The sequence below is a fragment of the Spea bombifrons genome, chromosome 3 (genome assembly GCF_027358695.1).
Source record: "Spea bombifrons isolate aSpeBom1 chromosome 3, aSpeBom1.2.pri, whole genome shotgun sequence".
Classification (NCBI taxonomy): Eukaryota; Metazoa; Chordata; class Amphibia; order Anura; family Pelobatidae; genus Spea; species Spea bombifrons.
The window spans coordinates 105,819,859-105,845,338 of NC_071089.1; the positions used below are offsets into that span (position 1 = coordinate 105,819,859).

Consider the following 25,480-nt stretch of genomic DNA (forward strand, 5'->3'; position numbering starts at 1 on the left):
CATAGATGAAAGAAGCAGCTCAGAACAAGATGGAGAATAATTGAAGAAGAACAAGATGGGGAAAAAAAAAGGTAGTAAGAGAGTGAGTGAGAGAGCCTGGCAGAGAGTGAATGAAAAAAGCAAATAAAAATTTGGAGCTTTCTGCTTCATTTTCATTTGTTTTGTTGGCGTCCCCTCCTATTTTTAATAAAATTCGCAAATTTCTTTAAAATGTGTTAAAGGTTCATACAAGTCTACTAACTGCTTCATGCCAAAAAATGACCAACCTTTTATGCAATTTCTTTTTTGTATATATGCATATAATTGGACATATTATTTAGTACATTTTGTATTGGTATTTTTCATGTAAAATGAAGCTGGCAAAAATAAAAGCAGAAGAAATGTTTCCAATGCCTGCATAACCATCTTACTTGCTTAATGCCCTGTAACATTTTCTTCTTTGTACAGCGCTGCGGAATCTGTGACTGTGGGGTCATGTAATGTGGGTTGCTTGACCCCGTTGGGCTCTTCAGTAACCTTGGTGCAGGACAGATGAGACCACGGGGCCCAAAAGTTTTATTTGTGAGTTTGAACACAGTTTGAATAATAAATGATGGACGGAAACATGTATAACGTGTCCCTTTACTGTGAAAATTCAAAGACTAGTCAGAGCTATCCAAGAATATCTTTGTGCCAATCATGATATTATCTGAACCAATAAACTTTTTGTTCCCAGGAAATATATTACAGATAACATGAGTGTATCCAGTGGCAGTGTTCGCATCCCAGTGAAGTGAGTGTTGATAGGAGTGTTGTGTCTTAGTTGCTTTACACTAGGAATGTCCCGGGCATCCTATTAATGCACGCAATACTTGCAATTCATCAGCAGATGGCGATAGAGATCAAGTATTTCATTTTATAATAATGATAATGCTCTATGTTGCCTTCTCTGTTTCACATTGAAAACCTTGTAATTTGGGTCGAAAATAATGATTATGTTTCTTCCCTTTCCTTTACCTAACAATCATGATCAAATGTATACATTTAGCATTATACAGTTAAAACATCCTTTGTACCCCAATAAGATACAGTGGATATAAAAAGTCTACACACCCTTGTTAAAATGCCAGGTTATTGTGATGTTAAAGAATGAGACCAAGATAAATCATGTCAGAACTTTTTCCACCTTTAATGTGACCTATAATGTGAACAATTTAATTGCCAAAAAAACCTCACAATAACCTGGTTGCATAAGTGTGCTTGGAAATGTGACATTCAACTGAAGTGTAGAGTGGCTTTACTGCATGTTATTCACAAAAGGAAAACCATAAACTAAGGACAACAATCCAATACCTCGTGTATGCTTATTCTTTTCTGATTTACGTAATCGGTATTTACAACACTGACCACTTAAATATGACACCCACAGAAAAAAGTCAACAACAGAGAAGAGAGAATTTTATGGAGAGAAATAATGATGATGTGAAGAGGAAGGTAAAGTGACTGCTCCTGTAGTATTAGGATAAAGTGGGCTTCCAATCCATATATAGTATTTCAATCTTTAAATGTCATTCCATGGGTTCATTTAGTGTATTTAATTGTAAAATGTAAGATTTGGGAGAAATGGCAGAAGATATATTTTAGAAATATCCCACCCTTACATTTATGGCTCTTAAGGATGCGGACTATTCATATAAAGAGCAAATATAAAATGGTCAAACAGAAGGACAATAAAGTACAATAAAGCCCGTCCTTCAATTAACAGGAACCTGTATGATTCACAAGTCTCCCTGTGCCGCACCCTGCTCAGCATTATCCCTCACATCACCGTACCGTAGGCAGCGTATATCTGAACGTACATCGTGCCTTTGGACACTAATCAGAAATTGGCTGCGAGCGAGAGTTGCTGTAGGGAATTTTATGCAGCTCACGGCCGGGGGTTACCATTAACTACATTAGTATATAAACCAAAATATCTTTGACTGAAAGCATCACTGTTTCTTGCTCATTTTCTTCTGTTCCGAGTACCTGCAGCAACAGAAGGGGAGGACTTACATTCCTGAAAGCGCTCTCCAAAAGTGTTTTCTCCTAATTGCCATACCAATGCAGCGTTACACCAGCACAGCCAAGTGGAGGTGCGTTTGCTAAAGCCGAAGAACGAGCCATTAAAGACAAATTCCAGCTTGATTTTAAATCTTTTTTGGAGTCCATGTTACATATCATCTAGTGCAGACGCATGCATACTCGTTGTGTTGTTTCTGTGAGTCAAATTGTTATGTTGTATACTACTTGTTGTGTTCACCCATTGTATGGCGCTATATAAAAGAATAAATAATATTAGATGACATGTGTGTAGATGGCACATGCAGTCCATGAAGTTGACAGCACATACTATAAAGCACAAAACTGACTGCAACAGGAATCACATTAACAAATATATATATAATATTTACAGAAAGGCGGCGAGATGAGAAGTCACACTATGACATGCAAATTTAGTCTGCGTGTATGTCGCTGAGATGTGTGATGCGTGAGTGAGAATACTGCATGCAATACTGAGTGTTTATGCGGTATTTGGGTGGTTCTCAGTGTGAATTTGTGAAAACGTGGTTGATGGTGGTGAGGGTTTGCATCAGTGTGGTGAAGTGTGATCAATGTTCGTTGTAATAAGTTGTGAGGTTTATGGAAGGTTAGGGTAGAGTGGCCACACTGGACATGTTTTCCAGGACATATATCATTTGAGCATGATGCTAACCAGCATGTGTGAAGTTCCACTTGTCTGCGTGTGAAATGTATGAGTACCGAGTCGTTGTTTCTTTTCCATGAGTTTATACATCCCACACGCTTCAGTGCAGCACTTTACATGTCAGCAACATGTGAAAATGATCTGGAAAACATGACCAATGTGGTCACCCTAGATGGGGGGGTGAAGACAGTAAGGGCACGCTGGTGGTAACTGGGGGATCTAATGTAGTATGGGGGGCTGTAAAAAATGTGGTCACCCACAAATATGAGCTACACAATAATAGCACTATGAAAATAGACTGGTGTTCAATTTGCTCCGAGTTGCTAGTGTCTGTCTCTGAGAGTGAGTGTTCCTTTCTGTATGTGAATTGTGTGAGTGCCTGTTGTTGTACAAGTGGTGGCCTGTGAGTTGTGTTTGCAAGTTCTGTGAATTATGCGAGTACTTGTCTCTGTGAGTTGTGTTCTTGTGGGTCTGCATGCGCTGTGAGTTTTGTAAGGGTTTGAGTGTGTGTGTGTATTTCTGTTTGTTGTGTTCTTGAGAGTATGGGGAGTGGATGTGTGTTCTTCAGTGTTTGGCTATGAGTTCACTAGATGGAGCATAATGGTCTCCTGATGAGAGGCAGGCTGCTTAGGGGCATTGACAAGCGGTTTGGATGCAACAATGACACAGGTAGGCTGTTTGGGAGCAACAGCAAGCTGTTAGGTGGCAAAGATGGCACTGACAAGCTGTTGGGTGGTAAAGATAACACAGACAACAGCTTGTCAGTGCCATCTATGCCACCCAACAGCTTGTTGTTGCTCCCGAACAGCCTACCTGTGCCATCGTTACCATCAAACCACTTGTCAGTGCCCCTAAACAGCCTGCCTGCGCCGTCTTTGCCCATAAACAGCCTACCTGTGCCATCTGAGCCACCTGACAGCTTGTCATTGCTACCAAACAGCCTATCTTTGCCACCAAAAAGCCTGCTTGTGCCATTTCTGTTCCCAAACAGCGTGCCTGTGCCTTCTTTGCCCCCCAAACACTTACACAGGCCTGCTAATACACACAAACGCCCACACAAGTACATATACACATTCATTTACTAGATTCTTAACTAATATATTTGAAAAGTAGGTTTATATAGTTGCCAAGAAAAATTATCAAACTGTTTTTATTTTTTGGCTTCAAAATATGAGTGATTTCATATTTGACCCAGACGTTTACAAGCAAGGTCAGAAGGACATTACGGAAGGAAATGGACAATATGGGAAATCAGGAAAGGGTGGGAGGGAAATTGAAGAAAAGGAAATTGGGGAGGAAGTAGATACCTAATGTGTCTAAGTTTACACAATTTTGCTGCTCAAGGTGTTGTTCCACTTAGACTAAACATGGACTGTACTCTACAGAATGTTAATCCTTAATTTCTAATGAAGGTTAAATGTCAAAACAACACAAAGTTTAAGGAGCTTTTCATTTCCCCCAACACATTACACATTTTCCTTACTTTTATTTAATCTAAAAGTAATGGATTTGTTGTTGTATAAACTATGTGGCAGTTGTAAGTACTTGCCAAAAACAACTTTTATGTAACAAATAAAGAAAATCCTTTACAACTTGCAGCTCAGTGGCTGTGCACAGGTGTAAACATAAGTGCCAAAATAAGAACACATATCTAGACAACAACCATACTATACATGTATTTTACATATGGGGTAGGTGGATTACAAGTTAAAAAAGAATTCTAATTACTGCCCCATAAGAGAATTTGACACTGGGCTCCTGGGTCCACTTTAAGTTTAGTAACATGGACAGCCATGGAGTCCCAGTGGATATACCTCTTGCCTGGTCCAAATACTACAAAAATTGGGGTGAATGAAACCAGGAGTGAGAGAGGAAATTTTTGGGGGGCTGCCAGAAAACTGCTAACCAGAAGAGTGATGCAGAGATATACCAGAAAAGTGTAACGTTTTAGATAGGGACAGAAAGGAAGAAAAAGAGTAGTGCATAGGTAGAAATACAAGCCAACAGTGATGGCTTGTCCTACCCACCATAATCTCCCCAACAAAGCTCTAACACCTGCCAGTCTTTTGCTTTTCACTTTACTCTACTCCTATCAATTGTAGCTGCTATTCTAAAATAAAACATTGTATTTTTCCACTACAGAATGCTGATTAAATTACTGATCTCGGCCTCTTTTGCATTTTTATTTATAGGAAAACCAAAATACAAATGAAGACAAAACACCTTGTTTTCCCCACCACCCATATTCACCCTTAAAGCTGTAGATTGCCCCTAAATTGTTTCTGCACCTTCTGTAGCACCCGCTCAGTCTTCTTGTCCTTAGACGGTGCTGCATAAAGAGTTGGAAAGACAGGCACTTATCAGCAGGAGGGAAGCTCCTCTAGAGAAATCAAGGTATGCAGCAGAACACAGTACTGAAAAAGCAAAAGCCCTTAGAGACAGAAGTTACACCAGAAGGAAACTGCTGAAGACAGACCGGTAAAACTGTTCAACAATTTGATGTGACATAAACATGAAGACATCTTTGGAAATAAGAAGAACCGTTTCTAAGGCCTGGTATAGAGTAGTATCAAGCAGTCTTGTGATTCTACTCCCTACCCACTGTTTCTTGCCATCAAGTCGTACATTTCAATCCCCATACACATCTCCAGCTCCTTCCACCCTTTCCTGTCTGGTCCTCACCAATCTCTTGCTCCCAATAAGAGATGTTCTTCACTATCAGTCTGTTCTGCCTCTCTATACTAAGCTTGTCCCCTTCCACAGCATTGTTTTCTACCTACTTTTGGTACAGCTTGCCGCATCATTCGCCCTCCTATATTTCGGCTATGTCATTGGTACAACTTTAATCTCCCTCTTCCTCATTTAATGAACCCACGCAAATTCAATGTTGGTTTTTTTCTTCTTCAGGACAAATAGGGCGTTTTTTCTTTTTTAAACATATTTATCTTTATAATGCTTTAAAATAACTTAATATGAAAAAGTTTTTTTCTTTTACAACAAAGAAAAATAATATTGATATATTTGTCCTGAGTTTGGTTATACCTCATATGTCTAGGATTTTAATTTATTTTGGCAGTTATTGGTGCACATATTTGTTGGCAAAACTGCCATGTTTTCAAAATTTGGTATTTTGAGTCCCTTACTTCAATAGCACTTACAGATCTCAAAACCATGATGTCCGGAGTGGCACTTACCCAGTGGGGTAGCAGCAGGGGAGGGAGAAACAGTAGGCTCTTAAGGGTAGGTTAACTAGACATATAGAGCAGAAAAAACACCTTGTAGTCATGGGAATGTAGCAAATAAGCTTTTAATTCTGTACACCCCAGTGCTGACAGAGTGGTTGGGTCTGCTTTTTTCCTCACCCTCTAGCTGGTCTCCTTCCTAGACACAAAGTCCACCGCCTGGGAAGAGACACAGTTTGCATGCTGCAGACACAAGGTAGTATATCTCAAACATGTATTGCAGCTTAGTTAATACTCCAGCTGTTGAGACTACATTTCTGATGTCAGTCTGGTATGCTAAGCATCATGGGAGTACTCAACTATTAGAATGCAGGGCTGTCTTTAATATTGATCGGACCCTAGGCTTGCATTTTCTCAAGCCCCCCCATGCTCCCTAGCATAAAATCCATTTAGTGTACAATGCTAGTAAATGGATCGTGCCATACAAATATCCGTGCCCTTTATGTAATTATTCCGTTTTACAAGTCCTTGGTCTGCTTGTGGTCTTTGCACGGTTATAGCACCAGATTTACTTTGGTATGTGGCTAAAAACCCGCTGTTTTCGGATGAAGATATAAGCAGCATGGCAGCTCCCTATAGAAATCCTTAGCGTAACAGCTCTGCTAGTTCTTGAAATGACCCTGTTTTTCTGCTTGTTTCCTTTTATTCCAGCTGAATGCGTTTCCAACTCCAGATGCAATGCCCAGGGAATTTACTACTCACTGTCTTTCAAAATCACAGACTGAAAAGTGATTACAATCTTGTTTTTGCAAACTCTGGGGAGTACTGCAATTGTTGTGTATAAAAGGGACTGCATTGTCAAATCAATTCCATTACTTTCCACATAACAAAAGTTATTGGGATATGTACAAATCTAGGATAATCTGGCACCTTGGCGGCAGGTGTCCCATTACCTCCCACCTAATTTATCAATGCTGGGTAGTGATTATGTCCTACGGTCCTCTGATATGTAACATGCAGTCACAGTTTTGACCCTGGTTATGCCTGAATGCCCCTTTTAAACTGCATTTAGTTTGAATGTGGCCAGCCATTGCAACTAGGCATTCTAACCCTGTTGCAACAAACCCTTGGACTGCCGGCTGTTCTTGCGCTTCCCACACCTCTGCCCTTTTGGGCTGGATAAATACATTGAGCTTATTTTTGGAAGCCCCGCTCAGACTAATAACGTGTGTTTGCCCGGCTCTGTACCTGCTTGGCTCTTCACAACCTTAAGGGGCTGCACAGAGACTGTTGTATTAAAGGGAAAAAATTTTAATTCACAGCTTGATCTAAAAAGTAAATTTGAACCATAGGTAATGAATTTTGAGAGCAGATATCTTCTTGGCTCATTGTAGTTTATTCACTGAAGGGGGAAGTGACAGGAGTGTTGCGTTTCAGCTCCTTCACTAAGAAGGGCCAACACCAGCGAGCTTCTGTTTCAGAAAGAGCTTGGCTGATCCTGTAAAACAGTTAAATCTGCATGATTTTGTTGCAAAACACTGAATAATACATAATAAATTGTATGTGTGCAAGCAGGGTCTTAGTCTGTCATGATGATGATAATTATACTGAATTGGCACCTTCTGGCCTGGAGGGTATGTAAATCCAAGTGGCTCCCTGTCCTCTCCTCATCCCCATAGGAATTCACACACGCAAAACACTTACACACACTACTCGCCTTGAGCGTGGGCCTGTCAACAGGACTATTGTAAATGACCCCAATAAGTCTCGTCTTCACAAAGGGGTGGCCCCTTGGGACAGCTCAGCCCTTAACCCTGTAGTAAATTGATAATGTTGGCTCTTCATAATGAATAAACCCCATTAATTCATTTTTCTATGACAAATACGTTACATGCGTTCCTGCCCAGCAATGGCATTGAAAGGTTAAGTTGTATATTTAACCATTTGACATGGTACGTTGGCCCGATAAAAAGGATTCTATCATGATAGCTTTGAGACTCACATGTGTAGTTGAACAGCATGCACACGGATCCCTGTAGACACAGATGTATACCTTCTGTGGGACAGGGACCTCCATTCCCAACGGATTCATAGTTCATAATAACTACTGTACTTAGTACCGTGCCTCCTCTTTCCGGACTTATACACCATTAATGGAGGGATTCATCCAAACAAAACACTAAAATATGAATAATTCAGCTACACTAAAACCATATATGCATAAAGTTTTAGTTTATTAAAGCAATATGAGGAGAGTGTTTCACAGTGATTTACATGGCTTAAAATGTACTGAGTATGACAGAGTCATTGGTAATTTGGTATCAGAAAAGTAGGGAAGAGCGAATCACCGCAGACTGCTTTTGAATGTTGAAGGGTAAGAGGATAAGGTACAGGGTAGGTGTGGGAATGGGTTGGCAGAGAAGCAGAACAAGACATGATGTTAAAGGATTGACGTGTCTCCAAAGAAACACAATCTAAAACATTTGGAGACACGCTGATGGAAATCGAGGTTCTTAAACTACATCTAAATATTTCTGCATGCTCATTTAAATAAATTACATTTTTATTTATTATGAGCAAATCTCACATTTCTTGTTGAATACAGCAAGATGAACAAAATCACATGAAATAGAGCCAAATATTTAAGCCTTCTATTAAATTAGGCATGTGATTTTAAACAAAGCCCATTGATTTTGGTTTAGTCTGGCTAAACTGAGTTCAGCTGGTTCGGTATTTGATAGACGCACAGTAATACGCAAACACACTTCCAAATCCCAGAGAAATTAAGTGCTTTAGTCTTTTACAATTCCAATCTATGCCACTAGGAGGCGCTGCACCCTTGAGGTTTAGGAGTCATTGCAAGTTTCTATGCAGCTTAAATAAATGTGTGCACCAGCTAAGGCAATACTAGCAACAGTGAGATGTTTAATAAAACAAAATGAAGCAAAGAGACAGATATCAAGTTCACTCTCCTTTAAAATAAAAGTGACATATTACTGTGAAACCAATGACAGCATAAATGTTTAAAACAAAATGCTTTCTTAAAAGAGATGATACATAAAAGCATTCTTCCTTAAACCAAACCGGATACCTGACTTAAAATGCACTTTTGTTACCATGCAGTTGAAGGCAGTTTTCCTTCACATTTTTTTTTGCCCCAATTCTTGCCAAGCCTTACAGCAACCTCCTGCTCAAGAGGTGCTCAGATTACCCACTGAAAAACTGCTTCCTCAAAAACGGAAAGGAACCAAAATGCGTGTTATTAACCGGCTTTGATCTCTAGCAGTAATGTTCTCACTAGGTTTATTGTAGTGTGTGTGTGTGTGTGTGTGTGTGTGTGTGTGTGTGTTTATATTACGCAACAGTATGTGGGACCAGGGGAGCTAATTTTCACAACTCCCCAAATCACACATGGGTTAAGCAAGCATGAGTTTTGGTCCATAAGACAGTGAATCGACATTCATAATATAAAGGGAAACAGCTACATATTATTAACACTAGATTAACCAAAATAGAATTGAATATTACAAAATTATTTACACATGTTTGAAGTGATAGCTTACCCGTTAAATGTTTTGAGAAAAAAAAAAAACGCTAATAAATAAAAAACACATTTATGTGAAAATTTTATTCTAGGCGTGTGTTGCTATAGAATGTATAGTCGTTTTTAATTATTAAGCATACCACTGTCACTAGTTTATATCCCTCATTGACTCAAGAAGGCCAAAAACATTCTACACAGTAAAGTTTGTAATCCCTTTCTCGCTATCTTACATAAGAGCTTTTCATCCTACTTAAGAATGAAGTTACTAAAAGCTCTGCGCTACAAACTTTAAATAAAAAAAGTCAAATTTCATTTTTGTATATAATACAGAAAAACAAACGTGAACACAGTTTCCCAAAGTAGTATAAAAGTCCATCTTGCTTCACCACTTCTCTATAATATGGCTCATGTAGTCTTCTGTTGGCCAACGCACTTGGTCCTCTGCCTCTTCTTTGGCAAATGCCTCATTGGACCGTTGAAGAAGTCTTTCCTCGCGATTTTTCTTCCGTTGCTCCATTCTTTCCATTTGCCTTTTAAATTGGTAGCGCTGTTGGAAAAGATCCTTTGCATAGTCGTACAGTTGCATGTCCAAATCATTAAGCTCCTCAATCCTTTGGATAGTGCCATTGTCCAAGTCAACCCCACCAGCCCTGGTGTTGTTGTATTGCATGAAAGGTCTTATGAATTTGAGGTGGAAAGTCCGCTCAAAAAGATACTGAGTTTTTCTCTGGAACTCTGTGAGACCAAAAAAGGCCATATCCTTTAAGTTTTTCTTGGCACTCTCCAGAAGGACCTGAGCTCGCTTTTTCTCTTGGATAAAAGACATATTGTAGCATCCCACCAGGCTGAGGTCTGCCAACATTCTAACTTGCCGATTGTTTGCCAAATTGTAAGGACACTCCATAAATTCTTGCAATGTGCACCCAGACCAGTCAGTGCCTTCATAACAAGAGGGCAATTCATCGGGTGTAGGTGTCCTCCCATCACACATGTGAAGCGAGGTCTTCCAGGTTGCACCTCGCTGAACATGTCTCCACTCACTCAGGTACCGAGAGACGGGATCTCTTAGTAATGTGATGTAGTAAAATTTCCTAAAAAATAAGGGGGAAAAACACAAAATAAGTTTGTTTTTTTTTAAAAAAGAAAAAACACAATATACAAAATGACTACCTAGTGATGATAAGCAGAACCATCTTGCCTCTTAAGAGCCATGAAATACAGCATAACAATGGAACACAAATACAGTGAGGATTTTGTGGATTCTGTAATGAAACCCCAGTGGGAATACAAAAATCTCTGCTGCTCCATCTGTTTTTGGTACTTTTAGAACACAGGTTTTAGGGTCTTTCCAGATACATTGAGTAAAAATATTTAACTTATTCTTAAATCTCCTCCCAGCAAACATCTGAAGCAAAACAATAGTTTTTATTTCAAAGGAGGCTGATCTCTTGTAATACATTTGATTATCAAAGCATTTACAATTTTGATCAGGACGCCTATGTTTGCGTCTCAGTGATTCCGAGAGTATTTGTGGCAATTTGTAAACAGCATAGTGAATAAACGTGTGTATTTATTAGCGTGTGTGACTGCGGAGTCTCTGTGCCTATGCAGTATCGGCTCGTTTCTGTGTGAATCACAGTCTCTGTACAACTAAACGTTTGAGCGTAAGCGGGTGTGTATACCAAAATGAACGAAAATAAAAACAGCCTTACGCATCTACTGCCGCCAAAACAAACGCATATCTAGCCAACATGGGAAATTTCCACAAACCGAATCCAAGAGGAAAGTGAAGCACAACGTTCTATATGTGCGACTAAAGATCTAGAGCACAGTCATCCCAAAAAACCCTTCCATACCTGGGACCCCCTCTTGGATAGCATAGGAGGACACTTTGGGGCAGTATTTCTACAACAAGCTCTTCGGGGGGGGGGGGTTGATGACAATTATTGGTAAATGCAGTTGCTGTTTAAAGAATTAAAAAGCAAAATACCAGATTACACTTGAATATCAAAAAGTACAGATTTCTGGGGACATAATGAAAAATCTCAATACCTGGTAGAGGCTAAAAACAGAGAATTTAGAAATGAATGGAATATGCATTAAGCTATCCTGATGCCCAATATTATTTATTGTTTTAAAGCAATAAACAAACGGGAAGACAAAGTGGGCGAAATGGTTCTTCAAATTACGTTTCTATGTTAACTCCAGAAACGAGTCAGGTTTGCGTCTGCACCTACCTACTATTTTAGCCTGGAGACTGAACAAGAAACGCCACTTCAGTAAGAAGATGAAGAAAAGCAATCGCCTATAAGTGTCGCCTAGCTAAATGCCACTTATACAAATGCACAGTATGCTGGAGTACTGAAGAGTTAATTATCATATTTCCACATTACCTCAAGTGTGACCGGGGTAAAAAGCATATAAGTGGCTGAGATCGCACATTTATCGGCTTCCAGGAGGAAACCTATGAGGAGGGAACATTAGGATCAGGGAGGGCACGGTCCTGCACCGCTGACACACGCATTTTTAATCATCCAATGTATGATGGCAAAAAATGACTATTTTTAACACTCAAAAAAAAAAAAAAAAAACAACGTTTCATGTAAGATTGAGTAAGCAGGGTGTGAAAAGACTTCATGATTAGTAAAGCAGATTAACATCGTGGCATTTTTGGCAGAACAATACTCAGATGATGACATAAAAACCAGCCCTTTTAAGCGTTTAGCCGAACTTCCCAAATGTGCCATTTTATACGTGCGCATATTTATAAATATTTTATATAGCTACTAAGTGTACCAATTTGGTGACCGTATGCTCAAAATGGGGATTTGGAGGATCCTGATAGAGTCACGATTGGCCTATTTTGCCCTTAAGAAGTTTCACCGTGGAATGGGACTTGCACATGTATATACACAAAGGTCATTCGCGTTACACAGAATGTAGGCAATATACAAATATCTTTCTGTCCATTTAATTAGAAATGCATCTCTTAATAAAAATGCCATGATCGTTACTAACGGGGGCAGTAAATAGGCAGACTTAGAATTTCCCAAAGCCTGCAAATGCCATTTGGAACTGGTCCTAGCGAACACCTGTCCTCTTCAACAGAATAAAAACCAGTAAACTATTCTCCACATGCCAGAAAACAGCTGCAAGGTGACTTGGGAGAGATTCAAGGTCAACATTCTGACAAAGAATGTCAGAGCACCCTGAACTTGGCACGGAGATTTCCAGCTGCATGAAAAGCATCATTTTATCTGGCAGACAGATCTGTTGGCACTTAGTAAATTAAACATGATAACCGAAAAGCGTAAAGAACAAACGGCATCAGAAAGTTCCAACCGAAGTGACCAAGAACTCAAACACTGTTATCATACGGCATTTTAATAACACTTTGCTCCTGAATTCTTTGCAAAGTTACCGTGTGTGGGGGGAGGGGAGGAGACAACTGCTTTAGTTATTTGTACACCCCTGAGATTTATTTCATTAACCCCTTGATGACAAAGCCCATACATGTATGGGCTCACAATGCATTGGTTTCAATGTGTTTAAGGACAACCCATTGTCCGTAAGGGGTTAAAGTTACATGATTCTGTAGAAGGGCTCAGTCCTTGCCATACTCTTCAAAATGAAATTATACAAAAAATCTTCTCAAATGTTATAATTGTAAAATAATAAAAAAAAAAATTAAAAAAAAACCTCATTGGGACTCTCCAGGCATCATGTGCACTTTAAGCCATAGGATACCCATAAGGTCTCTGAGGGATTCAGCAAAGAAGAGTTTTTAAATTACCGGTATTGGTGAAGCATATTATGTTTCACTTGTGATATCCAATTGGAATACATGGATGTGAAGCTCTTTAACGTGTTTTTTTTCTACTGCCGTCTCCCATTAAAGAGATCAATAATGCATAACTAACTATAGGATACAAAAAATACACATTATCAAGTCTGAAATAAAACCTCATTGATTACCAGGTTAAATTATGAGGAAGGTTATCCATCTCAAATCAGTTGATATATATACTACATTTGAAATGGAACTCATAGAGATGAAACTATATATAAATTTAGCGCTTGTTCTTTGATTTTCTGAATTTCCGGTCATTAAACGGAGCACTACTTCCCAGGTTCCTAAACTATTTTTTCCCACAACCCATTATCATTTTTTCTCTTAAGATCAAATTGTATTCAGTTTCAAAACAAGCTATACACACCCAGACTGACTCACCCAATGTTTCATTCAGGCATGTTGAAACCCACTTCCAAAATTGAAATATTTACTATATGCTATTGATTTTGTATTTTCTTTAACCCCTCAATGACAAAGCCCGTACATGTACGTGCTCAAAACGCATTGTTTTCAATGGGTTTAGGGACCGCCCATTGTCCTTAAGGGGTTAAAGAGGGCGTTAAGAACGTGTGTGTGTGTGTGTTTGTCTTCATATGATTCACTTCCGCAAGTCGTTCTTCTAGAACGTGATACTATCGTATGAATCGCAACATCAAACGCATGCATATCATCTAATTGGTTGCTCAATACTTTCTAACTTAAAATAAAATTTATAAAAGTACATGAAAATTATCTAACTAGTAAAGATGAAAGGTTTATTAGTAAACTGGCGTTAAAGTGCAAGCTTTTAGACTATGAAGGTCTTCTTTTAAGGCATGTTTCACCACGGGCTTGGTAAATGTATATATAAGTAACGAGCGATTATTGATCTGTATATAAAACAACCAACACATTCAGGCGTCGGGGAGAAACTGTTCTAGGAGCCACGGCTTCCTGTCTCCTGGTATTTAAGCTCTGTTTTATACAACTATTTTAGCTCGAGTCTTGGAAGCGCTCTAGCTAATGCATGTCATTAGCCAATAAAGATACTATGCTTACTCAATTTGCCAGAAGAGATTAGGCGCTTTATTCCTCACTTAGAGATCTTATCCCGGTTTGTATATTTTAGCATCATCATCTCATCATCTTTTAGACAAAACTGAAAAGCCGTTGACAACACTGCAGTTCTTAACTACACGTTAAACGTGTCCAGCCAAGCTTTTGAAACATTGTTTTTGTTACATTTTTGTCAGTTGGTTCTTTTACTTGATAAATTTGAAGATTGGCGCTTTTTAGGCTACCGGGCTGAGCACTCTTCATTCCATAGTAACAATACCATGAACTAGACCTTTTACTTGTCTCAATTCTCATTTTTTCTTTTATATATATATATGAAATTCATTAGATGTCCATCCAGTCATCTTAAAATACAACGATCAGCCATCACCACATGCCTAATATTTAGTAGGTCCCCATTTTGCCACCAAAACAACCTGACCCGTTAAGGCATAGACTCAACTAGACGTCTGAAGGTGTGCTGTGTTATCGGACACCAAAACGTTAGCAGCAGATAATTAATTAAGTCATGTATGTTGCGAGGTGGGGCCTCCATGCATGCATCCCGGTGCAGTGTGTTCTCCAGATAAACGAGCCACCTTCTTCCATGGTCCAGTTTTTATGCTCAGGTGCTCATTGTAGGCGCTTTCGGCAGTGGACAGGGGTCAGCATTGCCACCCTGACTGGTCTGTGGCAATGCAGCCCCGTATGCAAAAAACTGCTCTGTGTGTTCAGAACTCTATCAGATCCAGCATTAACTTTTTCAGCAACCTGAGATTTGGTAGCTCATCTGTTGGATTTGACCACATAAGCCAGCCTTCAAGTGCCCCAGCCCCCCCCACACTGCTTTTCCTTCCTTGGACCACTTTTGATAGGTACTGACCACTGCAGAGAGAGCTGCAGTCCTTTGTCAAAGTCGCTCAGAGCCTTACACATTTTCCCTGCTTCTAACACATCAACTTTGAGGCCGAAATGTTTACTTGATGCCCAATATATCCCACCCGCTGACCATGCCATGATAAGATTTTCGGTCTTATTCACGTCACCTGTCAGTGCTCATATTGTTATGGTTGATCAGTGTATACTAGGGCTGCAACTAACGATTATTTTAATAATCGATTAGTTGGCCGATTATTTTTTCGATTAATCGATTAATCGGATAAAAAAAAAACAATATGCAAATTTTTTGTTTATTTAAAAGAATTTAATGAACTGGATGTTAAAAAACAACTTAAAATTTACATTAACATTCTTATTTTGTTATGATGTAATAAAAAACAATATTTTCAAAGTACAAGAACCCAAACACAATATTTATGAAACAAAATAACCCCAAACATTCTGAAAAGAGGTGGACTATTACTGTTCAAGAAACTTTGCCCCAGCCCTGGCACTTTGCACCCAGCACTTTGCACCCAGCACTTTGCACCCAGCCCTGGCACTTTGCACCCAGCCCTGGCACTTTGCACCCAGCACTCAGCACTTTGCACCCAGCACTCAGCACTTTGCACCCAGCCCTGGCACTTTGCACCCAGCACTTTGTATCCAGCACTTTGCCCCAGCCCTGGCACTTTGCACCCAGCACTTTGCCCCAGCCCTGGCACTTTGCACCCAGCACTTTGCCCCAGCCCTGGCACTTTGCACCCAGCAAGCACTTTGTACACAGCACTCAGCACTTTGCACCAGCACTTTGCACCCAGCCCTGGCACTTTGCAGCCAGCCCTGGCACTTTGCACCCAGCACTTTGCACTGTGCCCCTGCACCCAGTCTCCAACTCTGCCCTGCACCCAGCCCTGCCCCCACACTCACACTCTGCCCTGCACCCACTCTGCCCTGCACCCACACTCACACCCTGCCCTGCATCCCCACCCCCACTCTGCCCTGCACCCAGTCTCCCACTCTGCCCTGCACCCACACTCACACCCTGCATCCCCACCCCCACTCTGCCCTGCACCCAGTCTCCTGCCCTGCACCCCCCACCCCCACTCTGCCCTGCACCCCCACTCTGCCCTGCACCCACACTCACACCCTGCATCCCCTGAAACCCCACCCCCACCCCACCGTGGACCCCCACCCCACCGTGGACCCCCACCCCCGCGAACCGCTCTGTGCGAATGGAGCCACTCGCACAGAGCGAACCGCTCTGTGCGAATGGAGCCACTCGCACAGAGCGAACCGCTCTGTGCGAGTGGCTCTGTGCGATCTGTGCACATAGACATGAAGAATACTTACCTCCGGAACGCGTCACATCCGTCACGTAGCTAGAAGGCGGAGACTGCAGAGCGTGTAGCAGAAGCGGGGAACGCTCGCGGAGGTAAGTAAAAGGAGCCGAGTGCTCCAACAACGAATCGATCACTCGATTAATCGATAACGGAAATCGTCGACAACGATTTCCGTTATCGATTATTATCGATTTTATCGATTCGTTGTTTCAGCCCTAGTGTATACACTATTTTAATTTTCCTTTTTTTTGGTTTTAGAAATAAGGAACTTCATAATAAGGGACACATATATTCTTGTTCTACAGATCACATGTACCACCACATGAAAAAAGCAAAGGCAGGCCAAGATCTTCACCTCCATTGATCATACATACAGCCTTGTCTTAGATTCATCTGGGTAGACGTAACTAAAAAAGTTTAAAAGTAGAATTGAATGATCTTTGGTTTATAGGAACATACAGTCTTGCACTTTACAAGACTAAGACCGCTCAATTTGGAGCCAAACGTGTATTATTGGCATTCTCCCCTTTTTTTCCCGTGTAGAGAAGCATGTGGATTCTGTACAGAAAGTAGACCATTTATTTTAGTGACAAGGGAGCTCTTGATGAAAACTTGGGCTGACAGCAGTGTTCTTGGCACAGTATTCACAAAACTATGAACATACCATGGAAAGACCTAGGGCTGGCCCCTGAAATGATCCCTCCTTCTAGGAGGCAAGAAGGGAGTCTGTCTTAGTTACAGAGACCGAGCAAGCCACACAAAAAAAGGATGCCCCTCTGCATAAGTAAACCATGCTTACCACCTACAGTGCCTAATAGTACAACACCACATCAAACATAGGCATTAATGGTTGGGCAGTGGCATGAAGTGGTCAAGCAAAAAGATACACGTATGTGGGCAAGTGTAAACATGATGAAGAATGAGCAGAAACACAGCCAAGTAGAAGACATTTAGTGTTTTATAGGGGAAGATCCCGTGGAGACGCTCACACCCAGAGTCCTAATTATGGATTTAGCAGCAGCCAGATGTCAAACATAGTTCTGAGATTAGATTATTTCAGCAGGAATAAATATTTTCTAACATAAATTGATGTTGTGCCAGTTGGCAAAATGGCTTGAAGGAAAAGGTTTGTCATACACAGGAACAAAACGATAGAGAACAGGAGGTTCTGGAGGAAGGTGAATATTCAGCATACAAGGTGGGATTCAGGCATGTGCCAAGTGCACCCCGTTTTTGTGTTCAGGGGCGACACAGGAGGAAAAAATAAGAAAGGCTTCAAGTTAACCCTGCCTAGTCCTTCCTTCGCTTGATTTGTGCATGTTATGTGTCTGCAGAGTAAATCCATCCCCAGTTAGCACATGTTGGAATCCAAGCAGAGGGGACAGCAGTTTTGTATACAAGTTGGTCCTACTGTTTTTAGAAACTAAGTTGCATATTTGCATAGCTTAACATAGTGCTTACGTTCAGTAACTGAAGAATAAAACCTGCTAGTCTTTATCTCAGTCCATTGTGTTAAAAGTATAATCCCAGGGGCTATTTGGCCAACAAAGATCTGCAGATGACATTCAGCAAATGATGCATGGGACCAAGATGTGGCTGCCAAAAGCCACCTAACCTCCTGTAAAGTATAGCGTAACAAGAACAAAACATGTCTTTACTGTTATACCAACTGACAGCTATACGACTTAACCTATTAAAGTGTTAAATACACGGCTACTGTGGTATCAAGATAAGGAAGGAACACAGAATTTCAACGAAGACTGTTATGCAGCCTTTGCGGGGAAAATATTTTTCGCTAGTAAGGATTAACTTAGATCACACTTCAAAAGAATGTTTGAATGTTCGCAGATATACATGGTGGACAGGGTGCAAAGACTCAAAAGGAACAGTCAGTCTGCCGTCTGTGTGTACATGCAAACTGAACATACCGAAACGCAAGAAGCTTTCCTTAATCCTGAGCACATTGGGGTCTTAAGGCATATGCGTAAATAAGCCCAAGCATGCACACCATCAATTAGCAGCTTCAGGAATTCTAACTATGATTGTATCATCCATCTTCTTTAGGGAATCCCAGACATTCTAATCTGATTATAAGGTATGGAGTATTCTCCATGTGAGACACACTGAGCTGGCATTGCCAGGCAGTTCTGGAAAGGTGTAAACATCCATATTTAGACAAAAAATATTTCAAATGCTTCTCATTCCAATAGAAGAAAAAAAAACAAAAACAACTAAAAAGTTGCCAACCTCAGCTATCTGCTGCTGCAGTATGACAGGACCACAACTCCCACCGGCCTAACTCAGATCAAGGTCACTCAAGCCCAGTTTTTAGCGGTGTATGGAGTATTGACTACAGAGAATTGAGTATACATGCATTCAACACAGAGCAGCCGTTTTATTCCTACCTGACCTAAGATATTAAGTCACTATTTATGGTTTCCACAAGACATTGAACTGCTACAAAAAGCTGCTTATGACAAGTTAGGCTTTCCGGTATCACTTGAGCTCCATGCTGAATTGCCTCCCTTGCTACTCAGAATCCAAATATCAAATGCAAGAGAACGAATGCACTGAAATAAACACGGTCGCCACTGCAGAGCCCAGGCAGTAGGCCATGTCAATGCTGGAGGCCATTTGGGGTGCAATAAAATTGTAGCTTTGTGTGTCCAAATTATATCTGAGAATGGGGGACAACAGAGAATGCCTATTGTATTTAAAGCTTGTATGACTTCCTGAGGATTCTAGTACCACATACAAAAGAAACATTTACATTAAGAAGTTTATTTCACATGATTAAGCATACATAAACCCTTCTGCGTAACTGCTTGGTTTGTTTCTGAGATGTTATAAGTGACTTGGCGTTTTTAACGAAGAGTACCTTCATCTACCAAGGTCCCTGTCTCCCAGTGCTCTGCGTCAAGAAATTAAATACCTTCCACCTCAATTTCATCCTGAAAACGCACTACATCCTCCTCACACATTACCTGCCTCACTCCCAATAATCCACACACACACACACACACACACACACACACACACACACACCATTCCTATGCCTTCTCCACATCTCTCTTCCTCTCTCTTTTCATCATACTGTAGTTCTACATCTAATTTTCTGCACAAGTTGTAAGTTCCAATAGAATTTTTAGTACACCCAGTTGCCTTTTTCTGGTCATTTGATCTCAATAAGGTTCCAGTTTTTAATTCTGCTTTGGAAACGCTGCTATACCATATACATCCTATATTGCCATATCGCATGATAATTACATTACTCTTGCATGCTTTCAGCCTTATTATTCTCCCACAGACTAAAGAGCTAAACGTCACTAGAATACTATTAACCTGCATGAACCGGCGGTGCTTACAACATGCTAGTCGTTTTAAAAAAGGTAATTTTCTGCACAGACACCAGTACGTGAACTAGTATGTAATTGTATGAAAACCACACAATAATATTGAAAACATTTTTTTAAGTTGTTACTAAGAAAAGTTACCATTTCCAAGCCACCCTTTGATCACATGACTACAGACCAAATTAAGTTTTCCTGAAAAGAAATAGGAATGAGGCAAGGTTCAACAAAATTGCTAATTATTTCTGGACATGGCTTGGCCATTCAGTTCACCTGTGAAGTCTTTAGTTGAAGGTGATATCTTTTATTGGTGAAACATAGGGAATACAAATGTAGACCTTAAATAAGCATTCAGAACCACAATGGCAATCGTTGGGATTCCATCTAAGTGTTCAGGACCGCAGAGGTTTCTTCTTTAGACAGAATCCAGAGGTCCTGGACACTTATCTGACTCGTTCTATGCTGGCCCTACAGAAAGGTATGAGCTTCAACTAACCACTCCATCTACTCAAGGCTGCAGAGCTGTACCCATGATCCTTTCTCAGGAAACGCATCTAATTCTGTATTTAGTTCATTTTGGAAAAGCGCTAGGACAGCACTTTAAGACTTGCTGGAGATGAAACATGCTTTGGAATGTATTTACAGATCGCTCTCATCGACCTCCCACATAACACACGCATGCTACATAATTAAATGGACAACACTCCTTGTTTTTATATCGAACTAAGTGTTTCGGTTTTGAGAGCATTGGAATTCAAGCCACATCCTCTGCAGGACACAGAAGTTATTTAAACATTTTTTTTTTTTAAGTAAAACACTGCCATTTGAAATACGGTAACATTATAGCAACTATTGTTCTGAGAGATGCACTAGTCGTTGAGGAAATACTTAAATGCGTGATGTCTACAACTTAACACTGAATTAATCTAATTAAAATGCTATTGAAGCGTATACAATAAAAATTCAAACATCACATATCCCTCCCGTGATAAATACCTTCATAGATGCTAGATACATATAGGACTAAATATACGGGATTAGGAAGTCATTTAATAATGTAAAATAGAAGAACCTATGGATGTTGTTGGAGGTTTGTGGTGTGTACAATAACGGTAGCCCTCCTCTTGTGCAGTTTCCATATCAGAGGTGACAGAGTGGTTTAAAAGTACTAAAAGAATGGGTCAATACCAGAGAAAAAAAAAAAATTAAACAAATGAAATAGGGTTTTCCTGTATGAAGGTCATTACCTAGGATTTTCATTTAATAAATCCCTTTAGTCATCCATTGCATAGCTAATGTGATATTTATAGAACTAGAAGAGTCCTGTAAGACTTATAGGATTTGGCAAGTCAGCGTTTGATGAGCTGCATATAATGCACAATATTGATCCGGACAATGTTTGATGCATAGCGTGTTGTGGGGCCGTTATATTATAGGATGATGAAATTGACAAAGTCAAGGGAAGATTGAGACCCTTGAAACACACGACAAGAATAAAAACCTTAAGAAATTTCAGAGATCCTACTTACACCCTTACTGTTTGATAGCTTTTCCATTAATGAGGCAGACAATGCAAATAATTTTAAATAATTTAGTTAATATGTCCTAACAAGACATTGAATCGTAAAAGCACGATGATTATGAAAGACTTGAGCAACAATGGATATTTATGCAGAAGCACTTTACGGCCATGTTATTTATAGCCAATGGATAATTCCCGGAAATCAATAAAGACATACAGCCCCCCCCCAAAAAAAAAAAATATCCGTTTTCACTTTGAATGTTAGCTAAGAATCAACATGTGAAGGGCATTAGAGGTGTAGTTATGCTAATGAATGTAAAAAGTGAAAGTCACTCCGTCCTATAAACAATAGTGGAAAAGGCATTCTGGCAAACGCAATAATTGCATTGTGCAAAATTGAGCAAACGGAAATCACAGCTATGAATAAACAGGTTTCTATATCTGGAATTACAGACTTACTGACGGATGACCTACATGAAACAGAAGTTAATATACAAGGACCTTTTGTGCAGCTGAACAAGGGGTTGAAGGTACACATGGTAAGTTTTAAATCCAAGTAAATAATGTTTTTAAAAAATCTGCATGATGACTGTAGTGGTTATATACATGCACGCAAATATATATATATATATATATATATATTAGGGCTGCAACTAACGATTATTTTAATAATCGATTAATCGGCCGATTATTTTTTCGATTAATCGATTAATCGGATAAAAAAAAACAATATGCAAATTTTTCGTTTATTTAAAAGAATTTAATGAACTGGATGTTAAAAAACAACTTAAAATTTACATTAACATTCTTATTTTGTTATGATGTAATAAAAAACAATATTTTCAAAGTACAAGAACCCAAACACAATATTTATGAAACAAAATAACCCCAAACATTCTGAAAAGAGGTGGACTATTACTGTTCAAGAAACTTTGCCCCAGCACTTTGCACTTTGCACCCAGCACTTTGCACCCAGCACTTTGCACCCAGCACTTTGCACCCAGCCCTGGCACTTTGCACCCAGCACTTTGCCCCAGCCCTGGCACTTTGCATCCAGCACTTTGCACCCAGCATTCAGCACTTTGCACCAGCACTTTGCACTTTGCACCCAGCCCTGGCACTTTGCACCCAGCACTTTGCACCCAGCCCTGGCACTTTGCACCCAGCACTGGCACTTTGCACCCAGCACTTTGCACTGTGCCCCTGCACCCAGTCTCTAACTCTGCCCTGCACCCAGCCCTGCCCCCACATTCTGCCCTGCCCCCACACTCACACTCTGCCCTGCACCCACTCTGCCCTGCACCCACACTCACACCCTGCCCTGCATCCCCACCCCCACTCTGCCCTGCATCCCCACCCCCACTCTGCCCTGCACCCAGTCTCCCACTCTGCTCTGCACCCACACTCACACCCTGCATCCCCACCCCCACTCTGCCCTGCACCCAGTCTCCTGCCCTGCACCCCCCACCCCCACTCTGCCCTGCACCCCCACCCCCACTCTGCCCTGCACCCACACTCACGAACCGCTCTGTGCGAATGGAGCCACTCGCACAGAGCGAACCGCTCTGTGCGAATGGAGCCACTCGCACAGAGCGAACCGCTCTGTGCGAATGGAGCCACTCGCACAGAGCGAACCGCTCTGTGCGAATGGAGCCACTCGCACAGAGCGAACCGCTCTGTGCGAATGGAGCCACTCGCACAGAGCGAACCGCTCTGTGCGAATGGAGCCACTCGCACAGAGCGAACCGCTCTGTGCGAATGGAGCCACTCGCACAGAGCGAACCGCTCTGTGCGAATGGAGCCACTCGCACAGAGCGAACCGCTCTGTGCGAATGGAGCCACTCGCACAGAGCGAACCGCTCTGTGCGAGTGGAGCCACTCGCACAGAGCGAACCGCTCTGTGCGAGTGGCTCCATTCGCACAGAGCGATTCGCTCTGTGCGAGTGGCTCTGTGCGATCCGTGCACATAGACATGAAGAATACTTACCTCCGGAACGCGTCACATCCGTCACGTAGCTAAAAGAAGGCGGAGACTGCAGAGCGTGTAGCAGAAGCGGGGAACGCTCGCGGAGGTAAGTAAAAGGAGCCGAGTGCTCCAACAACGAATTGATCACTCGATTAATCGATAACGGAAATCGTTATCGATGATTTCCGTTATCGATTATTATCGATTTTATCGATTCGTTGTTTCAGCTCTAATATATATATATATATATATATACATATATATATATATACATACACACACACACACATATACTGTATTGTACTGTTGAACATCTTCAGCACAAATCTCAGATGATCATATTTACATTTCAGGAGACCAGAAGCAAATGCTCGACAATTAGTTCTTGCAAATACACTAGATCATATAGTTAAAAAACAACGTAAGATGCACATTTATAATAAAGGATGTGAAACCCTCCGATTCTCAAAAATCAAAGGGTGCCGACTATATTCTAATGATGAGAGCAGTGGCGTAACTGCAAGAGGGCCCGAGCCTATAGGGGGCCCAGGGAAACCCCTCAATCCGGTCTCCTCATACAGATTCAAAATAGTTTTGAAAGGGCCCTTCCAACCTGGACCACACTGGTCTAAACTATTTTGAACCGGCACGAGGAGACAGGAACATCTCTGGGTCACATGGTGTCACGTGACTCCGCGGTGAAACTTAGGCTGCAGTGTCGAGCAGCAGGACAGCAAGCTGCAGGAGAGGTGAAACGTAAGCAGGGCAGGAAGTAGGGGAGTATGTATGTATGTATGTATGTATGTATGAATGTATGAATGAATGAGTACGTGTGTGTGTGTACGTGTGTGTGTGTGTACGTGTGTTAGCGAGTATGAGTAAGTGTGTGTAATTTGTGTATGTGTGTTTACATACCGTATTGGCTCGGATATAGGCCGCCCCCGTATATAGGCCGCACCCTAAAAGTTTGGTGCTTTTTTTAAAGAAAAATTTTTTTTCTTTAAAAAAGCACCAAAAAACATGCTGCCACTCTGTCCTCCCCCTCCGAGATATGCTGCCACTCTGTCCTCTCCCCCTCCCCGAGATACGCTGCCACTCTGTCCCCCCCCCTCGAGATACGCTGCCACTCCGTCCTCCCCCCCCCTCGAGATACGCTGCCACTCTGTCCCCCCCCTCCCTCGAGATACGCTGCCACTCTGTCCCCCCCCTCCCTCGAGATACGCTGCCACTCTGTCCTCCCCCCCCCCCTCGAGATACGCTGCCACTCTGTCCTCCCCCCCCCTCGAGATACGCCGCCACTCTGTCCTCCCCCCCCCCGACTTACCAGAGCAGACTCCCGGGTGTCTTACGGGGCCGGAGGGGGACATCTATGCACATCGTGTATACAACTCCCGGTGCCGGCACTCAGCGGAAGTGCCGGCACCGGAAGTTGTATACGCGTATTGCGTAGATGTCTTCCGCCGGCCCTGCAAGACACCCGGGAGTCTGCCCTGGTATGTCGGGGGGTTAGAATGCATCGTGCGCAGTTCACCGGCAACGGCGCATCGCCGCTGCCGGTGAACGTCCGTGCGATGCGCTTAGACAACCTCCCGTGCCGGTACTCCCCCCCGTGGAAAGTGCCGGCAGGGGAGGCTGTCTGAGCGTATCAGACAGTAGGATGCAGGTCCCCTGCACCGCTGCGGGGGATCTGTATCCTAACCCCGCTGCCTGCCCGGCGCCCGGGACTGCATGTCCCGGGCGTCGGGCGCTAGACCCCGAATATAGGCCGCACCCCCACTTTAAAGACTTAAAGTGGGGGAAAAAAGTGCGGCCTATATTCGGGCCAATACGGTATGTGTGCCAGAGAGTATGCTGCAAAAGGGGGAGGCAAGGAACAAATAAGGCACAGACAAGTTATTTGGGGACAATGATGGCAGACAAGCTGTTTGGGGGTTAGGATGGCACTGATAAGCTGCTTGGGTACAAAGGCATTCACAAGCTTTTGAGGGGAAAAGGTACCACTGGGGGGCATGTTGCTTGGTGAAGTTGGTGGGGGGGTTCACATCTGAGCCCTGTGGTTTCTAGTTATGCTCATGGATGCG

The 25,480-nt window shown here is 41.8% G+C and overlaps 1 protein-coding gene across 1 annotated transcript in view; it reads right to left on the reverse strand.

The window, feature by feature from the left end:
• Positions 1-9,520: 9,520 nt before the first annotated feature.
• Positions 9,521-25,480, reverse strand: part of HS6ST1 (heparan sulfate 6-O-sulfotransferase 1) — a 52,155-nt gene continuing 36,195 nt past the window's right edge. The window contains exon 2 of the mRNA XM_053461014.1: positions 9,521-10,542. Within this exon, the coding sequence (XP_053316989.1) occupies positions 9,834-10,542 (709 nt within the window). The 3' untranslated portion in view covers positions 9,521-9,833. The remainder of the gene's footprint in view (positions 10,543-25,480) is intronic.